The 24,807-nt window shown below is 40.4% G+C and overlaps 3 protein-coding genes across 3 annotated transcripts; 2 read left to right on the top strand and 1 right to left on the bottom strand.

Annotated features, from left to right (window-relative positions):
* The first annotated feature begins 4,681 nt into the window (after positions 1-4,681).
* On the top strand, positions 4,682-6,421 carry LOC129767732 (fumarylacetoacetase). Its single transcript, XM_055768889.1, has 4 exons — positions 4,682-4,911; positions 4,979-5,062; positions 5,172-5,907; positions 6,004-6,421. Exons 1-4 carry the CDS (start codon positions 4,828-4,830, stop codon positions 6,342-6,344), a joined length of 1,245 nt encoding a protein of 414 aa, XP_055624864.1. The 5' UTR covers positions 4,682-4,827; the 3' UTR covers positions 6,345-6,421.
* A 3,975-nt stretch (positions 6,422-10,396) lies between these two features.
* Positions 10,397-11,008, top strand: LOC129766547 (uncharacterized). Its single transcript, XM_055767119.1, has one exon. The coding sequence runs from the start codon at positions 10,397-10,399 to the stop codon at positions 11,006-11,008; it is 612 nt and encodes a 203-aa protein (XP_055623094.1).
* Positions 11,009-20,743: 9,735 nt separating this feature from the next.
* LOC129766546 (uncharacterized) lies at positions 20,744-24,631 on the bottom strand. The gene is made up of 2 exons (XM_055767118.1): positions 24,463-24,631; positions 20,744-24,348 (listed from the first exon to the last, which is right to left on the bottom strand). Exons 1-2 carry the CDS (start codon positions 24,629-24,631, stop codon positions 20,744-20,746), a joined length of 3,774 nt encoding a protein of 1,257 aa, XP_055623093.1.
* Positions 24,632-24,807: the final 176 nt, after the last annotated feature.

Genomic DNA, 24,807 nt, shown 5'->3' with positions numbered 1-24,807 from the left:
ATCCGTTGCAAGATCATGAATCCATTGGTGATTGATAACTTCGAAAATCTACTCCAACTGACTCCTCAGTCAAGTTTTATGTCTTTGTACCATGATTTCCTTACCCATGAAGTGCACCCTTCACCGAGCACCTCCAACCAAGTTTGCTTCCCATACTTTTGCAATTCCTCTGTCAATTTTGATCTGTCCATGCGACAAAAGATCCATGGAATCCCAGATCATCTACGCTCCGATTATATTCCGCCGATATTTTCGGCAGAATATGGGAAAGTTAGATCTGATAAAATGTTCTATACTGACGGTTCATGCATAAACGGGTCCACTGGCTTCGGCATCTTCAATGAAAATTCCAGTGCCTTTTTCTTTTTTCGACCACTATTTTATTTTTTCAGACAGTCTCAGCTCAATAGAGGCAATCCGCTCAATGAAAGTTGATAAACGCTCATCTTATTTCCTAACAAGAATAAGACATCTATTGAGTGTTTTGGTCGAAATATTATTCAAGATTACCTTAGCATGGGTGCCCTCTCATTGCTCGATTCCGGGGAATGAGAAAGCGGACTCGCTAGCTAAGGTGGGCGCTTCAGAAGGCACACTTTTTGAAAGGCAAATTGCTTATAACGAATTTTTTCACATTCCTCGTCAGGACACACTCGTTAGTTGGCAGCGCATGTGGAGTGAAGATGAGTTCGGTCGCTGGTTACACACGATTATTCCTAAGGTTTCGACGAAAGCTTGGTTTAAGGGATTGAATGTAGGTCGTGATTTCATTCGCGTGATATCTCGGCTTATGTCCAATCACTACAACCTGAACGCGCATCTCTATCGCATTGGGCTCGCAGCAAACAATCTATGTGATTGTGGCGATGGCTACCACGACATCGAGCATATTGTCTGGTTGTGTATCCGATTCCATGCTGCTCGCTCTCGGCTCTCTAGAGCACTGAGACCAAAAGGCAGACAATCGGATATCCCCGTCCGGGATATCTTGGGTAGCCGTGATCCTGATCTACTGCTTCATCTATACCTGTTCCTCAGAAACGCCGATGTCAACGTTTAATGATGTTTCCTTCGTTGTGTCCCTGTTTCATATCCCTCCTATCCGATCTATAAACTTTTACTTAGTCGCGGCAATACATACACACACTCTTTACAGATACACGGGCCAAAGGTTGTGCAGTCCACTGATCATTCAACAAGAGCCAAAGGTTGTACCGCTTATGACAACTCTACACGAGCTGATGTTTGCGCCGGCTAGTGACCATTCTATCATGGATTCCTCGAGTCGAGAAGACGCACCACGCTAGATATGGGGTACAGACTAGGGGGGCGTTGCTGATTAATGGTCAGCTGCATCCCAATAGGAAGTATCCCGTGTCGGGCACAGGTACAGAGCATTGGAGACAGCAACATCACAATTACGAAAACACTTGTAATACTAACCTCGAGCCAACCGCGAGCAATCGGTTACATATTACTAACATAGTTATAAGGCAAACATTGTCGAAATATTGAACTCCCGGCCCCGTCAGGTTGACGCCTTATGAGCTTTAATGAAAATATATATTTTGGATAAAAAAAAAAGTACATGAGAGTAATATGGATCAATTTCACGATGAATATGAGTCGCATTTAATTATTTACTTTTTAACCCCGAAAATTTCAAAAATAACAAAGCCGCATGAGGCGTACACTTAATTTTGCGATAGACTGTATATTCTACTGGGAATCTTCTATATATATATATTTATATATATATATATATATATATATATATATATATATATATATATATATATATATATATATATATATATATATATATATAAATGGATTTCTGTCTGTCTGATTCTTATGGTCCGGTAACTATAGAACCGATCAACTTGAAAATTGGTATGTAGGGGTTTTTGGGGCCGGGAAAGGTTTTCGTGATAGTTTGAGATCCCTCCCCCCTCTCTAACAAATTAAACACAAATTTCTACATTACTCGGGTATTAATCAAGCAAATGAAACCAAATTAAACATATTTAGGTTTTAGGGTGCAATAAATGTTTCTATGGTGGTTGGACTCTCCACCCCCCTCTCTAAGGGGGGGCTGCCATACAAATGAAAAACAAATTTCTGCATTACTCGAGAATTATTCAAGCAAATGAAACTCAATTAGGTATATTGAGGTTTTAGGGTGCAATAAATGTTTCTATGGTAGTTAGACTCTCCACCCCCTCTCTAAGGGGGGGCTGCCATACAAATGAAACACAAATTTCTGCATTACTCAAGAATTAATCAAGCAAATGAAATCAAATTGGGCATATTGAGGTTTTAGGGTGCAATAAATGTTTCTATGATGATTAGACTCTCCACCCCCCATACAAATGAAACATAAATTTCTGAATTACTCGAGAATTGATCAAGCAAACGAATCCAAATTTAGCATGTGGAGGTTTTAGGATGCAATAAATATTTCTCTGGTGGCTAGACACTCCTCCCGCTCTCTAAGGGTGGGCTGTCATACAAATGAAAAACAAATTTCTGCATGACTTGAAAACTAATCAAGCTCAATTTAGGATGTGAGGGTTCTTGGGTATGAGAAATGTTTCTACAGGGTGGGCCATTTAATGTGGAAGCATCTGGCAACCCCATAACTTTTGACAGAGATGTCAGATTAACAAATGTCATACCGCGTTGGAAGCGTCATTTCAGTACAATTTTAACCATCTAAACAATACACACCTAAACAACGCGCTGAAATTGTTCAGCTGTACATTCAAAATAACTTCTCAATTGTGTTAACTAAACGTGCGTGGAAAAATAAAAATAAAGTTAAAACATCGCCTGGAGACAACACGATTTATATGCCAAATTTATATCGTCTGGTAGTGTTGGTAAACCAGTCATCTGTCCAGACAACAACCAAGACGTTTCGACGAGAATATTGATGCCGTTCGAGCCAGTGTTGCAGAGACTCCATCGACATCAGGTCGCCATCTTCGCAAGAGTTAGGCCGATTTTTTGTTGCCATTTGTTCGTGAAAATGAATTGGACAATTACTGGTTCCAACAGGACGGCTACGTACAATACAGCGGCTGCCACGACCAAATTATTGCGCGAAATGTTCCCCGGAAGATTAATATCGAAAAACGGCGATTATGACTGGCCACCGAGATCACCTGATTTGACGCCTCCTGACTTTTTTTTATGGGGATATTTAAAATCCAAGGTATACACTGGTAAACCAAGGACCCTGGCTGCGCTGAAAGACAATATCCGACAAGAAATTGCTGCCATATCGGCCGAAACATTGGGCAAAGTGATGGAAAATGCCGAAAAAAGGACACATTTTGCGGTCAAGGCCAGAGGCGGTCATTTACGAGATATCATAATCAAAAAGTAGTTAGAACAAATCTCCTTGGACCAAAATAAATGAATTTCAAAAAATTTTTTTTTAAATTCCACTTCTTTACTTTGCTATTGCAAAAACAAATCCTTCCACTTTAAATGGCCCACCCTGTATAATGGTATGACATCCCTCCTTCCTCTGGAATGGAGAGGGGGTCCCATAAAAATATTACACATAATTCAGCCAAAAGTATTCCAACCAAACTTGACAATTGAAAATTTTCAGAAAACTCTGAAGGAAACAGGAAAATTCGGAAAATCAAATTCCCATATGTTCTAAAATTACATAGTGACAAGTGCTGTTAGTCCATTTGATGTTTGCGCTAGCGAAATAGATCTTTGTTCGAAACTGGAAATGGATTTTAATATGATGAAACGCACTCCTATATCTTCTTCTATCTATACCAAAAAAAGAATCGCCGGATGTGTTAATAAGAGCAGAACTCGAGGAAAGAATTGTCCGATTTAGGGCTGTCTTTATTCTATCATATTATCTGTATAAAACATTTATTCCATGTAAAGGAGAAACATGTTATTTGCAAGTGGTTGAGAAATCTTGAACGAGAATTGTGTCTGAAAATGATCTGACTTTGAGTTTTAATGAGTTTTGTTAAAAATACTAGGAATTTTGTAGTAAAAAGTAAATTCAACGGGGACGAATAGAAGATCAATCAATGAACAGTTCTGCGATTGGACCCATGAACTTGCTCATAGTAAGAAAACGTGAATGTTTGAAGGTTGATAACAAAAAACAAATTTTGGGCGGGTCGAAGTTTGCTGGGTCAGCTAGTAAGGCATAAGAATTTTACAATTGAGCAACCTCTGCCGGTCTCTCAATTATTTTCAGAACAAGAATTTCATGCATTTTCTAATCTATCATAATGTTCGCACTTCATACTGTTTATATATATTTAAGAAATAATTGATTGGTGCATATAACGAAGCCATGGTACACAAGCATCCTGGCTTTATACCAACTGGCAAAAAGGTCCGTTAACCTAAACATCCATGGTTGTGTTCGAACCGGATGATTCGAATTTCATGAATCTGCATCTCCACAGGAACGGAATACTTGCGTATTCCTTCAATTTTTTAAAACCATTCGCAAAAAAATGTTTGGTTTTACAATATCACACAGTTTTACAATACACACACAGTTAATATTATTCACTAATACTATTGGCCATTGCTGTTGATTATAAATTCAAACCCGGTACATACGTATACAACCGGCAAGAAACCCGGTAGAACAACAACAGGTTTTAAACAGATAAACAGAACTGAATATGATAATTTGGTTCAGTTCGTCCGAACACGCAAAAGGAATAGGAGCTAATCTCGTTCTTGTCTCATTCGTTTTGTATGTGTCCACACGAATGACGCTTTATGCATTGAAATAAATTTCTCTCAGCGCATTCCTTCAAAGTTAAGATGAAGTCTTTCGTACCAGCTCCCAAGTCCAGTGATTTTCCTATTGAAAACCTTCCGTATGGGATTTTTTCCACTCAACAAAATGTAAGTAATAGTAATATTTGACTTATGTGTTCTATTAGAAGGCAAATTATTATTTTTTTCAAACCAGCCCCAGCATCGCATTGGAGTTGCAATCGGCGAATTTATTCTCGACCTTACAACCGTTCACAGCTTTTATCCTGCGAAATACCATGTAAGTGAATTTTTTTTATTCTCCCATCGTCTCGTGTTTTGATGACGTTCTAAAGTCTGAGAACGAATAATTTATTCACCATCTCATATTTTATGTTTATGTTCTGTAGGATGTGTTGACCGCAGATGTTCTAAATCCGCTGATGTCCTTGGGGCATGAAGCATGGGATGAAGTGCGTAACATCACGAAAAACATTCTTCTGGAAGGGTCTGAACTGCATTTGGACGAATTACTTAAAGACAAAGCTTTAGTTTCTATGAGTGCAGCACAAATGCATCTTCCGGTAAACATTGGTGATTATACTGATTTCTACTCATCGATACACCATGCCACAAACGTGGGTATTATGTTTCGTGGCAAAGATAACGCATTAATGCCCAATTGGAAACATCTACCAGTTGGATATCATGGTAGAGCAAGTTCAGTTGTTGTATCGGGAACTCCCATTCGGCGGCCTTTTGGGCAAACTCAACCTGTAGATGGCGCAAATCCTGTTTTTGGACCTTGCCGATTGTTCGATTTTGAACTGGAGGTAGCTTTCTTTATTGGGGGACCACCAACCAAGCTTGGGGAACCGGTAAAGGTCGACGATGCCACTAAGCGCGTGTTTGGTTTCGTACTAATGAACGATTGGAGCGCACGCGATATTCAAAAATGGGAATACGTCCCTTTGGGTCCATTCACAGCAAAAAATCTCGGTACAACAATATCACCGTGGGTCATACCCATTGCCGCTCTGGAGCCATTCAAAGTGAATAATTTTCCGCAAGATCCTGCACCGTTCCCTTATTTGCGACATGAGAACAAATTCAACTTTGACATCAAGCTGGAAGTGGACATCAAATGTAAGAATTTCTCATATCTCGTTCTACTATTTCATAGCAAACCGGTTTGTGTTTGGTTGCTGATTTGAATTTGCTTTTTTCATTTCTCAACTCTAGCAAAAGGCGTCTCAACCACAGTTTGTCGCTCGAACTATCGAAACCTGTACTGGACAGCATTGCAGCAAATTGCTCATCATACCGTTACTGGGTGCAACCTGAAACCAGGCGACTTAATGGCATCGGGAACGATCAGTGGAGATGCATCTGACTCATTTGGATCAATGCTTGAGCTGAGTTGGAAGGGAACTAAGTCCATACCACTTTTAAGTGGCGAAACCCGAAAATTCCTCCAGGATGGTGATGAAGTTGTTATTCGAGGATATTGCCAGAATGATCAAATTAGAATTGGGTTCGGATCCTGTAGTGGAGTAGTGTTGTCAGCAACGGCATACGAATGAGGTCGACCTTTAGGAATCACAATGTTGAAATTATTTCAAATCAAAAAATAAAATTCTGATACACATTTGCTACCTAATTGATCGCAATAAGAGTTTTTTATAATTTTTTTTCTCTGTGATTAGTGACTTTCAACACATTCCGACTGGTTCGTCACTTTTACTTCCAATTTTTGGAAGAATGTCGGGAGTGAGAATTGAACTCGTGATCTCTGCGTGAGAGGTATGGATGTTACCACTGCGCCAGATCGCCTCCATAGAGTTATTTTTATTGCAACATACAATTATCGAACTTTAATCCACGAAGGGTGGAATGGTTAAAAATCGATCAAACATGATGAAGACTATGTCATGCTATCGTATCCACTTCATTTGATGCTAAACACCGATTTGCTTTGAACTTTTTCTTATGTCGAACTGTTTTCTGATTCTACTTGAGGCTCCGCTTAATCATTGTCCAGTATTTTTCAAATTGTTCGCAGCTTCGACTATTTTGAAGAAGTTTCATCTTTGAGGATGATTTACACGTTGTTGGCTATATAACACCTAATTATTTTCCAATAGTCACAAAAAGCCGGGTCTGGCCAAAACAACAAGGAGCAACTAAGAAACACAGTTTTTTTTTGCAAACATTCTACGAACATCTATGTCAACCATTTAGCATATGTTTGTCGTCCATTACCACGCAATCGAACTTTGCTCTATTTCCTTATAAGTCGACATTCCCAAGCCTTTTTATGTTCATTTAGATGGTAGACGATACTCTCAGTAGGCGTTCAATTTAAGATCTATTGTGTAAGATCATGCAATTTTTTCAATAAAATCAATGGTGTATTTGATGAAAATTTCAGGACTAACGTTTGCATTAAAAAAATTGACTTTTTTCGGTTGGTGATAAAAAAAACTAAGACAGATAATTGAGTTTGATAAATTTCCCATGAAAGTTAATTATGTTAGCTTACCTGCAAAAAAAATGTACGCCCTTGCGAGCGGTCTTCCGGCAGTTAACCGGAACATTCGCCATGGCGGACGAAAACATGCATGTAGGCAAGTTTTTGAATTCTTTCTTCGTTTTATTTGTCAATTCCTTCTCAGTTTTCGCGACAAAATTGTTGGAGTAGATCTTACGCTTCTGGTTTGCCCAGAAATTCTCGATGGGACGCATCTGGGGGACGTTGGGCGAGTTTGCCGATCCTAGGTACCACATCGATATTCGGCCAATCCATCTCCTCTAACGATCGCTCCGAGTAGTGGGACGACGTCATATCCGACCAGAACACTGCGTCTTCGCCCTCATGGTATTTTTGATGTCAGTCCGGAGCTAAAGAAGAGCGGCTTGTGGTGTGTGAAATAAACTTCACTACGGAGCTCACTTCACTTCTTCCGATGCTCTGATTGTTATCCAATAGTGCCAAGACTGAGAGCTGTCAATTTTTTTCTGCTGACTCAATACTGTTTATATCTACTACTATCTACTGCCAAATACTGTTTATATCTACTTATGAAATAACTGATTGGCGTCATATAATCAATTCATGGTACACAACCATCCTGGTGGAGCAACTAGAGGTTGTTTTTGAAACGGATGATTCGAATCTCACAAATGTGCATCCTCACAGGAACGACACTGCTTGCCGTCATTTTCTTTTTGTTCCGCAATCTTCATCATTCCGATAGAAACGCTTTGAGAAACGTGTGTTCATCCATTTTGTATACTTCAAATAAAGGCTAATAAACGTATGTAATTCGCGGAGTGTACTGTTTTATTGACCCACAAACAACAGGTTATAGGCCCAGCATCAAAATGACATCGGAAAAGTGCGATTGTCCGGTGCTCGAAGGCAAAGATTTTGGCGATTGGAAATTTCGCATCGACTTGATTCTGGCTTAGAAGGAGCTGCTTGATTTTGTCGAAAAGGAGCCGACAGAAGCAAACGTTCAGGAAGCAGAATGGAAAAAGGGCGATGTGAAAGCGAGGAATGTTATTGTTAAATCACTTGGTCAAAATCTTTTGCATCTTGTAAGAAAAGAAAAATCGGCACATGGTATGATGAAGGCGTTTTGTGACGTGTTCCAGAAGGCAGGTACAGTACAGGAGCGCCACTTGCGGATGAAGTTGAATAAATTGAAGTGTCCGGAAGGTCAATCACTGGAAGCGCATTTTGCCAAGTTCGATTCAATAGTTTCCGATTTGAGAGCGGCAGGTGTTAATGTTTCTGAAGCAGAAGAGGTAACACATTTGCTTTTGTCACTTCCAAGGTCGTACGAAAATGTTGCAACAGTACTGGAATCATTTGACGACCTCACAGTAAGGAAAGCAAAAGGAAGATTATTGAATGAGGAGATTAAGTGGTTCGAATTAGACCAGACGGTGCCGGAAGAACACAGTGATAGCCGGTCTGCTTTCTTGGGAGACAAAAAGAGAATTTTTTTGGGAAAGTGTTGGCGCTGCCGACAGCAAGGTCATAGAGCAGCGGAATGCAAAAACGAAGCTGTAGATGACGTGTCGGAAGGAGCACTTCAAGATCGGGTTGCATCGAAGAAGAAAGTGTTCAGTGTTGTTCGGAAAGCAACGTAGTTGACAGTCGGTAATGATGATGAAGAATCTAACAAAGAGGCATTTGCTTTTGCCACAATAGGAGCTGGAAAAGACAGAGAAATGCATGGATATTCTAAGGTCAAATGGATCTTCGATTCCGGATGCACTGATCATATGATAAATGATGATACGTTGTTCCTGATGCTGAATGAATTAGATTCGCCGTACCCTATTTCATTGGCCGAAAAGGGACAAGCTGTTGTGGCAACGAAAATCGGATTTATTGCTGCAGTTATCACAGTGGGAAAAATGATACATGAAGTTCATATTTCTGATGTACTGTACGTGCCAGGGCTGCGGCATAATTTGCTATCGGTGAGTCGACTGGAAAAGACTGGTTTTACCACACTGTTTCGTGATGGTTGTGTGTAACTGTGGGCACGCAATATACTATTCGCTGTTGGAGAAAGAAAGCACGATTTGTATGAACTGCAGTTCACTTTGAAGGAAAAACAAGCTAACATTGTTGAAACGATTGAGACCAACTCTCTCTGGCACAGGCGTTTTGGACATATTTGTATGAAGAGAATAAGTGAAATGGTCCGGAAAAAAATTGTAACCGGAGTTCACTCTATTACAGATGCAGTTGGAGTTTGTGAACCTTGCATAATGGGAAAACACAGCTGTGCGCCATTTCACAAGCGGAAATCATCAACGTCTCGACCGCTAGAACTCGTACATACTGATATATGTGGTCCTATATCTCCTGAAACATGGGACGGCAAAAGGTTTTTTATAACATTTATAGATGATAACACGCATTTTACCATCACTTTTCTAATCAAATCAAGGACTGAGGTGTTCGATTGTCTGAAAGAGTATCACTCTATGGTTATTGCTAGATTTGACTTACCTGTCTCTCGTATACATTGTGACAATGGAAAGACATCCTCCGGTATGGCACGATGACTACGTAATAGATGTATCTTCCTTATATGCCAGTGGTACTGACGAAGTTTCTGATACGTACGAAGATATTGATAGACGTACGGATTCTGCTGAGTGGCGACAAGCAGTACTAGCAGGTATTGACTATCATGAAACTTACGCCCGTGTTGCAAAACTATCAACAGTTCGATATCTGCTAGCAGTAGGAATGCAGTTTGGGTTCCAGTTTTACCATATGGATGTTACCACTGCGTTTCTTTATGGTAAATTAAACGAAACTATCTATATGAAACCGCCTCCTGGAATGCAGGTAGACACAGGAATGGTTTGTGAGCTATAGAAATCTCTCTATGGACTGAAGCAGTCACCTAAGTGTTGGAATGACAGATTTCATGATTTTCTGGTTAGCCTTGGATTCAATCGATCGACTACAGACTACTGTTTGTACATGAAAAAAACCTGTAACTCAATCGTTTACGTACTCTTGTACGTGGATGATCTACTTATTTGTGGAAGCGATGATGACCAAAAAAAAAAATTTAAGAGAGGATTGTCGTCAGAATTTAAAATGAAAGATCTAGGGCAGGTCGAGCATTTCATGGGTATGCGAATCAACGTTGACAGTCAGAGAGGCAGGGTTACAATTGATCAAACAGCCTTTGCCGAACGTATTCTTCTGCGCTTTGGAATGGAATCGTGTAATTCGGTATCGACACCCGTGGAACCAGGAACAAAATTGGATCAAGTGACAGGAAATAGCAAGAATGCTGATTATCGCCAAGCAATTGGATGTTTAATGTATCTCATGCTTGGAACGCGGCCTGATCTTTGTTATGCTATTAACCTTTTCAGCCGATATCAGGACAAAGCAACAAATGGCCACTGGACTTTATTAAAAAGAGTACTTAGATACGTGAAAGGCACAACATCAATGCAGCTAGTTTATCAAAAGCGTGAAAATGTAAATCCGTTGGAGGGCTACGTGGATTCCGACTGTTCCAACGATTCGAGTGATCGACGTTCGACAACAGGGTTTGTGTACGAAGTGTTTGGAAATGCTGTGTCTTGGGCTACAAAAAGCAAGGTGTTGTTGCAATGTCTACATCCGAAGCTGAATACATTGCTGCGGCTCAAGCAGTTACTGAAGCGATGTGGTACAAAAAGCTATTCGAGGATATAGGCTTCCCGATCACCGACGCGATTCCTATAAATGAAGATAATCAGGGATGCATATTTATGTCCAAAAATCCGGAATCGAAAAGAACAAAACATGTCGACGTGAAGTTCCATTATGTTCGAGAGAAAGTTTGGGAAAATGCAGTAGATCTACTGTATATACCATCGAAGCAACAAAAGGCGGACATCTTTACGAAGGCTTTATCTCGTTCATCCTTTGAACGACTACGAGATCAACTAGGCTTGGAAAGAGTAGGAGTGTAGGCGATCTGTTCATCTATGGCTTTCCAACAGCCTGTAGTTATTGTCGTTCTGGCAGCACTGCTTGCCGTCATTTTCTTTTTGTTCCGCAATCTTCATCATTCCGATAGAAACGATTTGAGAAACGTGTGTTCATCCATTTTGTATATTTCAAATAAAGGCTAATAAACGTATGTAATTCGCGGAGTGTACTGTTTTATTGACCCACAAACAACACGACATACTTGCGTATGAATTCGATTTTTAAAACTATTTGTAAATAAATGTTTGGTTTTACAATATCACACAGTTGGTATTATTCACTAATACTGTTGACCATCGCTGTTGATTATGAATTAAAACCCGGTGCATATGTTTACAACAGGCAAGAAACCCGGTAGAACAGCAACAGGTTTTAAACAGATAAACAGAACTGAATATGATAATTTGCATAACCAAGGACTTCTAAAAGAATGATTTTTTAGAAAAGAAGAAAACAGAAACAGAAACAGAAAATTCTGTTTAAATTGGTTGGAAATGCAACAAGTTGATAAGTTTTTCACTAAAAACGTACTATGTAGGATCTACTGTGTAAAATCATGCAGTTTTTTTCAATCAAACAAATGGGGTTTTTGATGAAAAATTCAAATTTTCAAGTTTGTATTGAAAAAAAATTTTGCTGCACAAGAAATATTGTTTTTGATTTTGGTAAACAGTGTTTTTGGGGTTATCGGGCAGTGGCAACTATATTGCCACCAACTGTTTCAATAGTTTATTTTTTATCTACGGTAAACACACTCGACAAAAAATTGAAGGAACAGAGTGTGAAGTCGAAAATTTTGATTATTTTTTTATATGCTGTAACTTTGTAACTGTAACTACAGATGAGATATAGATACTTTGAAGCTCTAACTTTCAGGTACACCCATACCTCGCTATACGGCCGCTCTTTATACGGCATTTCGCTATAACGGTACTCATAAATTCAGGCACGTTTTCGATTTACGACCTAAAATGATTTGTTGTAACGGTAAAAAAAAATTGAGGATTGGTTCAAAAATCACTATTGTACAGAAGTGAAAAAATATTTGCGATACAATAACTTAACACTAAACCTACCGATATTCATGTATACCCATTCCTACCACAGAGGTCAAATGACCCTTCTTTGAAATATTACTATGTAAAGCTCAAAATATATTATTTTGCACAATTTGATAAGGAGTAAATATTGAAGAATACACTGATGATTTTTTTAAGAAAAGTAGTAAAGACAAATGACGATGACGTAATGTTACTTATATAGCAATTTTGAAAAAAAAACGAAAGGGGTCATTTGACCCCGTCGTGGTAGGTTTAGTGTTAAGCAACAACAAAATTAGGTATGTATACATACACATATTCCATGTAACATGAAGTTTTTTAATTTTTGTTAATAGATTATTGTTGGTTTTTATGTATGTATGTTGTATGTATTGTATGTTTTATGTTGATGTTATGTATGTATTTTTGATTGAAATGAAAAAAACAGGAAGTGGGTTATATCTATGGTATAACCGCAAGGGTGACGTAGGACTATCGTTGATTTAGAGATCATTTGTTTGAAGTTGAATCTGAATTCATTCTGAATGAATGAATATTTGGGGGACTTCGAAAACGAGAGCGTTACGTTGGAGGCACGAGGTTTTATGCATTCAATATTGGATACGGAAATATCCTACTGATGGGGAAGAATAATCTTCAGAAGCTATCCTGTTAATTGCGATTGATTGAAAAATCACAAAACCAAATGTATTTGGTCACAGTGTTACATGGATAGAAAACATTAAAATAAACTCTTTCACATGAATGTAATTTTAAATTCCTAGAGGAACTGGCAGATTATTTTCAGTAACGATTAAATATATCCACATTTTCCTCGATACTGGAAGCCCACCAGTGGTTAATGCTAACTCGATAACCATCTGTTAATAGCACTTGATTGAAACATATTTGGTCACAGTGTTACATGGATAGAAAACATTCAAATAAACTCGTTCACATGAATGTAATTTTAAATTCCCAGAGGAACTGGCAGATTATTTTCCGGATCTTTCTCGATGCTGAATGGCATCCAAACGGAAAGAATTCCGTGCGTGTATGTGTGTGTGTAGTGGCTGCTTCGATGGTCACCTTCTCTTCTCCTGAAGGATCGGCTTTTCTGTGCTCCCTCACAGGTTCAAACAAACTGCTTGCGTTTCAGGGCAGATCTCGATCCTTCGCCGTCCAGCACCCTCAGCAACGATGTTGTCTTGTCGATGTCCTCACGAAAAATGAAAATGGCAAACTAGAGGGGAATGAACTCTCTGAGCTCGGAACTTTCGGCGACTGAGCAATAATCGATTGCGGGCGCATACAATATTGGATACGGAAATATCCTACTGATGGGGAAGAATAATCTTCAGAAGCTATCCTGTTAATTGTGATTGATTGAAAAATCACAAAACCAAATTTGGTCACAGTGTTACATGGATAGAAAACATTAAAATAAACTCTTTCACATGAATGTATTTTTAAATTCCCAGAGGAATTGGCAGATTATTTTCAGTAACGATTAGATATTTCCACATTTTCCTCGATAATGGAAGCCCACCAGTGGTTAATGCTAATTCGATAACCATCCGTTAATAGCACTTGATTGAAACATATTTGGTCACAGTGTTACATGGATAGAAATCATTCAAATAAACTCTTTCACATGAATGTATTTTTAAATTCCCAGAGGAACTGGCAGATTATTTCCCTGATCTTTCTCGATGCTGAATGGCATCCAAACGGAAAGAATTCCGTGCGTGTATGTGTGTGTGTAGCGGCTGCTTCGAGATCTTCCCGGGGAACCGTTTGTGGCATCACTCTCCTCCTGATGGATTCCCTTCTGGCCTAAGGTGCACAAACAGGCTCTTGGTGACACCGTTCATTCGCGCTTTCATGATAAACGAAGAGCTTCACCACAACAGCGACAACATGCTCCAATCGCTGTTCAATTAGAACTGAGTGGATTTCCGAGCGGCGCTCGCTTATATACCGATTGGTGATTTCAATAGCCTGTTTTGAAAGCAAAACAACAAGTTTTTGGATCAGAAAGTAACAAGTATAGAACGCGTAGACATTTTATCTTTCAAATGAAGTGTTTATCATACCATTTCGTTCAGTTGTTTAGGAGCTATTAACGCTCAAAATATCGGTCTCCGGCGTAACGCTTTCGTTTTCGAAACTTTGATTTTACACCCCGGTATAGAAATGAAAGACGTAGTCCTACGTCAAAAAATTAAATGAATTTAATTATTCATTCAAATGAAATAAAATAAAAAGATAAAATGCATTTTGAATGATAAACCATGTTACACATTCAACAAATTTGGAGCCGATTTGATTGAATTTGTATGAATTTGTATTAGAATAATTGTTTGCTTCTACGGCCTCTCGCTTTGCGGCCAAATTCCGTGGAACGTATCTAGGCCGTAAAGCGAGGGATGGGTGTATTAGAATATTTTTCGTACATATTTTTATCTTGTATGTGCAGTGGTCAAGAGCATTTGAAAGAAATATAAAAACGATTTATTTCTCGGTTTTTTTAAAAGATTTTGTGGACTAACACATTTCTTTGCAAATACAATTAACGTAATCAACCAGCTTTCATTTAGTTATTATATTTTATATATTTTGTTCGAATGAAAATCCCTTCGACTTTAATGATGAATAATTGAATAAGTAATCTAGCTTCGCAAATCGGAAGGCAGTTTCGAAAACTCCAATAAATCCTATACAATGTTTTTATTGCTATGACGAAAACAAATATTTAAATTATTCGCAGCTTATAAAAGCAGTTTTATAAAATCATCTGTAAATTTGCAAATATTGCAGTAAGTTCAAATGTTTGCAGGCAAATTTTTAGTCTAGTGTATCCCCAAAACACCTATTCAGCCGATTTTCAAAGTTTGGAGTAAATTAGAGGAGCACTTCATCGCAAATCGATTCGTAACTTTCGTTTCCATGAGTTTGTGGGTGAGTTAGTAAGTGCGTGTTTATGTGTACGTATCATCACTCTTCGCAATCCTCTGAATCTACTGCTACTAATCTAGTAGAACGTTAGATGTTTCACTAACTATGATGCATTGAGTGCAGATGACGTGATAAACATTACGCATACTGTTTCCAGGAGTATGATATACGTCGTGTTGTACTAGGAAAAAGCCAGACCTGAAGTCTCTCGATAACTCAGCAATTTTTTTAGGAGTTTGGCCGGGATATGCGAATCCACTCAACGTAGTCACCAAATAATGCACCTGCAGATTATCATTTGTTCAGCTCTCCACCAAATTTTCACAGGGGCAAGAACATCAACTTTTTGGACAGCAGCTTGCATAGTTTTTTGACGAGAAACCAAGAATGTTCTGGGAGGATACAAACGTTTGTAGAACAAAACGATGCACACAACCCAAATTTATGGAGTTGCACAAAAAGCATTGGTAAATGAAACCATTAATCACGGGAAGCTATTACATTTTAATCGTTTTGACTAGGCCATTGTAGCCACTAGAAACCATCTCTACCCAGTTCTGTACTATATCGTTGATATATTTCTGCAATAGTAAACTAATCCTAATGGAATGATGAACCTTTCGGATCAGCCACGTAAACGGCGTCAAGAATTGTGCACTAATTAGAGTCTATGAGTTTGAACGGCAATTTGGGCGTTGAATGAACCAACTTTGCGTTACACAACAAATTCACGCTGTTAGATGATATCTATTTCGAGATTCAGCTTTTCTTGTATAATTTTCTTTGGAACTTTGCCCTTTTCCCTTGATTTCATTGAAAGCTCAAATAGCTCAGCCATCTCACGTCGGTTAATATAGGGTTGGGGAAAAATAAATGTCGTATTTCTGATCGAAATTTGACGCTTTATTTAACATACTTAAAATTATCCAATTTAAGTCAAATATGCGCCGTTTTGTTCGCAAACTTGTTGCCTTATAAAACCCCCCTCCTTATTTGCAAAAAACTCAAACAGCCAGTTTTCGCAAGCCTCTTTTGAGGCCAACTTAGTATCACCAAGAGCGTTTTGCATGGACCGGAAAAGATGATAATCACTTGGAGCCAGGTCCGGACTATACGATGGGTGCAAAAGGACATCCCATCCGAGCTCCCGTAGCTTCTGGTGGGTCATCAAAGATCAAAAATGGGTCAAGTTCGTTCCGTTTCAGCAGTGCATCGCAGGCGTTGATTCGGTCGAAAAGATTTTTTTGCGTCAACTCGTGTGGCACCCATACATCCAGCTTTTTTTGGAATACAATCTTCTGCAAATGGTTCCAAACGGTTTTATGGTCTATACCCAGTTCCTGGTCAATCGAGCGAGTGCTCACATGCCGGTCTACTTGGATGATTTCAACGATTTTATCGGTTTCCACGACGATTGGCCTGCCAGTACGGGGTGTATCTTCGACAGCCACTACACCAGAACGAAATCGATCAAACCAACGCTGTGCTGTGCGAATCGTTGCAGTATCGGGTCCATAAACTACACGATTTTTTTCGGCCGCTTTCATTGCAGTTTTACCTCGCAGGTAGTAAAAACGTAAAAAATGGCGAATTTCTTGCTTGGTGAACTCCATCTTTGACACGCTATAACTTGAGACTGAGAAGGACAATCACAACACTGTCAAAACGACACCTGTAGCACAGATTGTCGTCATTAAATAGCCGTATAGTATGACCCGATGCGATCAGTACAACACAAGATATGTTCAAGTGTTGCCATATATTGACAATATACGACATTCCTTTTTCCCCAACCCAATATAACGAGAAATTAGAAAAATTCCCCACATCTTCATCGAGATGCATCTGCGATGGGAAGTTATTGCTTTTTAGCTTTTTTTACGTAATTAAAGAATATATTCGGGCACAATTTGACTTCGGTTTCCACCATTCTATAATATTCTTCGCGTGCACTTTTAATGGAAAAATTTTGTTCTTGGGAAATATTCTAATATTATAGCAAATATTAACCCTCCCCTCACTCGCGTGCAAAACAGCGACAACATGCTCCAATCGCTGTTCAATTAGAAATGAGTGGATTTCCGAGCGGCGCTCGCTTATATACCGATTGGTGATTTCAATAGCCTGTTTTGAAAGCAATTTTAAAACTATTGAAACAAGTTTTTGGTTCAGAAAGTAACAAGTATAGAACGCGTAGACATTTTATCTTTCAAATGAAGTGTTTATCATACCATTTCGTTCAGTTGTTTAGGAGCTATTAACGCTCACAATCTCGGTCTCCGGCGTAACGCTTTCGTTTTCGAAACTTTGAAAACTTTGAATCATAACACGTATACTCGCGCACGGTGTCACAGACCGAAAATTGAACTTCTCTGTAATGTTGCCATTTTGTATTTTCAGGCTTTATTGGCATTTATTTTAAGAAGAGGGTATAACTAAATGAAAAAACTCCAGAACATGCGTTTTCTTCGTCTTTATTATGTTTTAATAGTCATCTAATTCAGCCTCCTCAAAACAGAGTAATTTTTGATACTCCAACACAAATAACGAAATTCGAATTTTTCACTGTTATTAATTAAAAGTAAGCAACGGAATATAATCCATGGAAGTATAAAGAGCTATAAAGTAACATAAAAACGTATCAATCGATTGTGGTTTCATTGGAGTAAGAATCAGAACACAGCATAACTGCATGCTCGAAACAAACATAATTTTTACATTTCATGCAGTTGTTGCGTGTTCGTTTTTCGAAGTCTTTTATTTTATCGGGTCTTTAATCGAAGAGAAGAATGTATACCGACCTTCTAGATAATCACCAGATGATAAAGGTTCTAGAATATAAAGTTTGCATATTTTTAATATTCTTTGTCTCTGTATTGTTGTTTGTAAACTAAGAATTAATGCCTTTTTATAGATAGGGCATAAAAAGATGATATAAAAGGATTTCTAGGAACTTCCTTTTCTTTCTCTTGTTTTCTTGTTGATATATAAAAAAATATCCCCGAAACTGTAACTGTTGAAAATTACTATAAGCCACCGATTAGTTTATAGTTTACTGTTTACAATTCTGCCACAAGTGAAATTCTTTCACAAGTGTGCATATGTATGACCATTATATTTAGCGAATAATTATACGAAAGTCAAATATTTATATTTAGCTTTTGAGCGTATGAATCTAACGGCGAATAGTTAATATTTGGATCCGTTCAGTCCAGTTACAAAAGGGACTGAAATCAAATAAGAATAGTCCGGTAATGAACTTATGCATTATATTCAATAAATATTCCACGCCACTAACATTAATTTAAACATTTCATTCAACAATATTCTATCCCCTCCTTTTCCTGAAGAAAATATGTCACCCTTCTAAACTCGAGTCGACCGCGAGTAATCGGTTTCCTATATTATTAACATTAGAATTAAGGAAAAATGTATATATACTAGTAACAATACAGTAAGGAGTTCGGCTCCTTTAAACCTATGTAACTGAGCCTGTAAAAATAAACGATTTAAATAAACAAAAAAACAATATTCTAGAAAATGAAAAAAGCCACTTGTCCAAAAAAGTTACTCCTATACTCGCGTCGGTGTGTCAGACCGAAAATGTTAAAAAAGCGACACACGTCCCCTTTGTACCAACACATGCGCTACGCTGAACGATGACGAACGACGAATAACGAAGCTAGAGAGAAACGCAAAGTCGTAGTGTGGATATTTTCTGAGAAATAAACAAATTATTGATTTCTCGGTCTGACAGACCAATGCGCGAGTATAGGAGTGTTAATGACTTTCGTCTATTTTGTATCATTTATGGGCTTTTTGCTTTCCATTCTTCAAATTTCTTATTTGAGCGTTAAACTAAATAGGATTGATGGTTGAATTTCTTCGTCTCCTTTTCTTCGGCACAAATTCTGATATTATGTTATTCAGAATTCCGTGAAAAATATGTACAGAAAAGTTGACATCTCCTTCGCTGTTTAATAAAGTTGCTATTATGTGGCTTGTAGGCTGTAGGAGATGAGATGAAGATAAGAGAAAAAAAATCTTAAATAAAAAAAGAACCAGCGTTGCCAAATGTCTTTTACAATAAGATGCATGAGAAGTATAAATAAGAAAATTGGGAAACATTGGCACCATTGGTCCGAAAGAGTATACGTATAAAAATGAGCAATTACCGAATATCTCTTTGGCTGATGCATATCACTAGTTCGATGGAACGTCAGTATCTAGAGTAAAGTTAAAAAAACGGTCGCTTAATTTTAACGATTCCAAAACGGAAACACGACAATGGTGCAGTCGGTAGCAGTTTTTTTATGTGAGTATAAAGTGGCAAATTGAATAGAATGCAAAAGGAAAACTTTGCAATTGCTTGGTTGTGTGACGAAAGATTTTCTATTTTACAGTACTACTATGACAAAGGCAAAAATGCATCTCAAGCTGCCAATAAAATTTGTGCAGTTTATGGACCAGATAGAGTTTCCATTTCCACCGCACAACGATGGTTTCAACGTTTTCGTTCTGGTGTAGAGGTCGTCGAAGATGTGCCACGCTCCGGAAGGCCTGTCGTCGAAAATTGCGACAAAATCGCTGAATTAGCCGAGAAAGACCGGCATAGTAGCAGCCGTAGCATCGGCCAAGAGCTGGGGATAAGTCATCAAACCGTTATTAACCATTTGAAGAAGCTTGGATTCACAAAGAAGCTCGATGTATGGGTGCCACACACGTTGACGCAAAAAAAAAAACATCTTTGACCGTATCGACGCATGTGAATCGCTGCTGAATCGCAACAAAATCGACCCGTTTCTGAAGCGGATGGTGACTGGCGATGAAAAGTGGTCACTTACGACAACGTGAAGCGCAAAAGGTCATGGTCGAAGCCCGCTGAAGCGGCTCAGACAGTGGCCAAGCCCTCATTAACGGCCAGAAAGGTTCAGCTGTGTATTTGGTGGGATTGTCAAGGAATAATCTATTATGAGCTGCTTCCCTATGGCCAAACGCTCAATTCGGACCTGTACTGCCAACAACTGGACCGCTTGAAGGTAGCACTCATGAAGAAGAGGCCATCTTTGATAAACAGAGGCCGCATTGTCTTCCATCAGGACAACGCCAGGCCACACACTTCTTTGGTGACGCGCCAGAAGCTCCGGGAGCTCGGATGGGAGGTTCTTTTGCATCCGCCGTATAGTCCGGACCTTGCACCAAGTGACTACCACCTGTTTTTGTCCATGGCGAACGAGCTAGGTAGTCAGAAGTTAGCCACAAAAGAGGCCTGTGAAAATTGGCTATCCGAGTTTTTTGCCAATAAGGAAGCGAGCTTCTATAACAGGGGTATTATGAAGTTGGCATCTCGTTGGGAACAAGTCATCGAACAAAACGGCGCATATTTGACTTAAAACAGATGATTGTTACTTGTTGCGAAGCAACAGATGAAACAGATTTCCGAAATTTTAATATTTATTCACGGATAATTAAAATTTTCCTGCAGGTTTACCGAGAGCCAGCATAGGACATCGCGAGCATCCGTCCAAAAATAGCGTTTGTTGATATTATACGTGTGACCTTGTTGGATATTGCTCGCCAATCGAGAAACAACAACAGCTGCCTGGAGCTCGAGACGCGGAATGGAGGTAAATTTAAGAGGAGCGACTCGACTTTTTGCTCCAACACATTCCACTTGACCGCGTTCCTCGAACCGGAAGTAGCACACTGCAGCGTAGCCTTCTTCACTGGAATCTACGAAAGTGTGGAGTTGGATGTTGGTGCAAAGACCAATTGAGAGAGACAGCCGATAGCAGCGTGGGATCTGCAACGATTCCAGGTTCGGAAGTAAGCGCAGCCAAGTTTGCCACTTTTCCCATTCTCGATCCGCTATACACTCGTCCCAGGACACGCCTGATCTCCACACGTCCTGAAGGAGTACTTTCACGAACATTAGGTAATGTGCAATCATTCCCAGGGGATCATAAATTGACATCATGGTCCGCAGCAATTCACGCTTCGTTGGACGCTTTCCTTCCAGAAGAATTTTCTCATTGCGTTGTGTAAACATTTTGTATGTGAAAGTATCTGAGCTCGGTGACCACCACATACCCAAGACCTTTTCGTTGGCCAACTCAGAGGCAATATCCATGGATTTCTCCGAAACTTGCTCTTCGCCCATGGCTTTGAGTACTTTGCGGGAGTTAGAAACCCAGTTTCGCATTTCGAAACCCGCATGAGAGTGAATTTGTTTCACTTGTTGGGCCAGTTCGATTGCGTCATCTTCCGTCTCTACGCTGGTAAGCATGTCATCCACGTAGTGGGCTTTCTGGATAACATCAACTGCTGCTGGGAACTGCGATCGAAACCTCTCGGCATTCTCGTTCTTAACGAACTGAGCACAGCTTGGAGAACATGTGGCTCCGAACGACATCACGGCTAGAACGTAAACATCAGGCTCATCTTGCGCATCCTCGGTGCGCCAGAGACAATGTTGATCGTCTTCAATCATCTGCACCTGGTGGAACATCTCTCGGATGTACCCACCAATTGCCACCAGGTGCTCGCGAAACTTATACAATACTGATGGGAGCTCGGTCAACTGATCGGGACCTTTAAGAAGAAACGCATTCAGCGATACACCGTTTACCTCTGCTGCTGCGTCCCAAACTATCCGCAACTTGCCGGGCTTGTTCGGGTTGAACACCGGAAAGACCGGTAAATACCAAATCCGATCGCGTGGCTGCTCCAGTTCTTCAAGGGTCAACTTTCGAGCATATCCCTTTTCCACATAGTCGTTCATCTTATGACGGAGCGCCTTAGCTAGCTCTGGCTCCCGTGCCATCCTCCGCTCTAAGCAAAGAAGTCGTTTCATCGCCATGCTCTTACTGTTCGGCATCCTCACGTCGTCATACTTCCATAGCATGCCCGTCCGGTAGCGGTCTTCTTCTAGCGTGGTTAACGAACGCATCATGTATAAAGCACGCTCGTCGTCACGGCTGATTATTGGTTTTTCGGACTTGATGATCCCCAAACTATCCAAAGAAAAGAACTCCTTTACAGATTTGTGCAAGTCTTCATCAGTTTTAGAGGAGCCACAATTTATGTGGTAGCTGTAATGTACTGAAACCGGATAACGACCACTAGAACACGTTCCGAATACCATCCAGCCCAAGCGTGTCTTCGCTGCGATGGGTTCCGCTTCTTCTCCCTCTTTGCTTTCGAGTACGTGACCAACACGCCAGTTGTTGATCCCAATGAGAATTCTTGGTCGTACGTTTTGGTAAGAATCAACGGGGAGCCCCTTTAGGTAGCGATACTTTTCCGATAATTCGTCGAAAGCGAGAGTTTGCGATGGAAGCTTCAACTGCTTAACGGTGTGCACATCTGATAGAGCAAACTTTGCTTCCTTGTTTAGAATACTGGATATCATGATCGAAACCCGACGGGATGAATCTTCATAACGACATGTGTCACCCGTCCACTGAAGGCAGATTGGATGAGGACTTCCTTCGAGGTTTAACTCGTTTGCCAAGTCATCCTCCAGCAGAGTCAGGGAAGACCTATCATCCAAAAAGGCATGTGTGTGCACCTTGGTTCCTTGGCCGTATAAGACAACGGGCACATATCGAAACAGCACAGATTTACAACTGCTACGGTGAGTATGGCAATTGTGCCCACGAGATGACCCAGCTTCCGGAATATTCTGTTCCTCGGTCGACTTGGGAGAGGTTAGAGGATTTGGTGGCTTCGGAGTAGATGCAACGGATGAATATTCGGGACCGGATGTATTGGTTGGGGGTTTAGCCAAGGGATTATGCAGCAGGCGATGGTGCTTGAACGAGCATCCATTAACTCCACAAGCTGATGAGGATCTGCAAGCACCACGATGATTGTTTAAACAGCGTCGACAGAGTTTACGGTCTCTCAACATCGACCAACGTCCAGCGTGGTCCAATCCGAGGAACTTATTGCACTTTTCCACTTTGTTACACGACCCCTCACACACACAGCAAGCGTTGGGACAGGAATCAACAGCGGACTTCCTTTCCGGTGGTGGAGATTGTTCACGGTGTGCGTTTAAGTACCCGTCGTCTTTCTTGCCACGATGTTGCTTGTGATCAGCTGAAGAAGTGGATGGAATACTCACGGAGCTTGCAGCTTCCGCCACGGAATACAACCAGTCACTGAATGAACTCAGGGTAACACGAGTATTGGCAACCTGGCGATGCATGGCACAATTGAGTTTTATCATCGGTGGTAAACGATCGACTAGCTCCTGCAACAGCGACACGTTGTACAGATAATCGTCGAGTTCGCAAGCTTGTACGGTTGCCACCATGTTCCGGACCGCCACGGCAAAGTCGATCAATGATCCTAGTTTGTCCACCTTCGGGGCTGGCAGCGCTTGGATCTTCCGAATGAGAGAATGAATCACAATCTCCGGACGTCCGAAAAGTATTTTGAGGGTGGCGATGACACTGTTCACGTTCCCAGGGTACAGCAGCTGACTTCGTACAGAATCCTTCGCTTTCCCACGCAGGCACTTCTGTAGCCTGACCGCATTCTCTTCGGGGGTGTACCCGCACATCCTAGTGGTACTTTCGAATGTGGCAAAAAATAGCGGCCACTCTTCGGGGTCCCCATCGAAATAGGGTAGTTCCCTGGAAACAGCTTGCCTCGCTGCTATTTGGCTCCTGTTTAACAGCGTTTGATAAAAACCGCTCTGCTCTAAATCAATGGCCTGCTGGCTAGGCCGCGGATGGAATTCCTGCGCGTCAGGACGGAGCGGTGTGTGCGGAGACGAATGGTAATGAGGACGCCCAGGTGAGTTTATTTCACCTTCAGGAAAACAACTTGCGTTGGTTTCCATCAGGATCTGGCGCCGTCTCGCCATATACTTCATTTCGAGAGCGTGCTCCTCCTCAAGAAACTTCAGCTTCATTTCCTGCGCCAGGGTGAGATTATCACTACCGGATGATTCTCTAATCGCGTTCGACGTCTGCTCCTGGGAAGTTCCCTCATGTGCATCGGGGGCCACCGCACTGTTTGCGAGTGGATCTTGTGGGTCGTAACTCTGTTGTGCTGCTTGGGTAGCGGTGACATTTGTTGTGGATATCAATACGGTTCGTGCTTATGTGGTCGGTTGTGGCGATATTGACCTGGATTTGGCTGCTCTGGCTAGTACGCACTTCTTACAGCTCCAGTCTATTTCCTCCACGTCTTGTGACACACCCACGCATTCGTAGTGGTACCAAGTATCACACTCGTCACATGCGACCATGCGACTGTTGTGCATGGACTGACAGGCAGCGCAACTTGACTGCGGCGGCGGATCTTTTTTTCCTTCTCTCGGGTCCTTCGGCATCTTCACGGATAGATCCAGTCCAGGAAACGAAAATTTTAAATTGTTGCGAAGCAACAGATGAAATAGATTTCCGAAATTTTAATATTTATTCACGGATAATTAAAATTTTCCTGCAGGCTTACAATAATAGGTTATGTTACATTGAATTAATAGTTTGTATCAGGACTCACGTTTGT

Source organism: Toxorhynchites rutilus, chromosome 2, assembly GCF_029784135.1.
Source record: "Toxorhynchites rutilus septentrionalis strain SRP chromosome 2, ASM2978413v1, whole genome shotgun sequence".
Lineage (NCBI taxonomy): Eukaryota > Metazoa > Arthropoda > Insecta > Diptera > Culicidae > Toxorhynchites > Toxorhynchites rutilus.
Note: the sequence above shows the minus strand (reverse complement) of the source record. Positions and strands in the feature narration are given on the sequence as shown.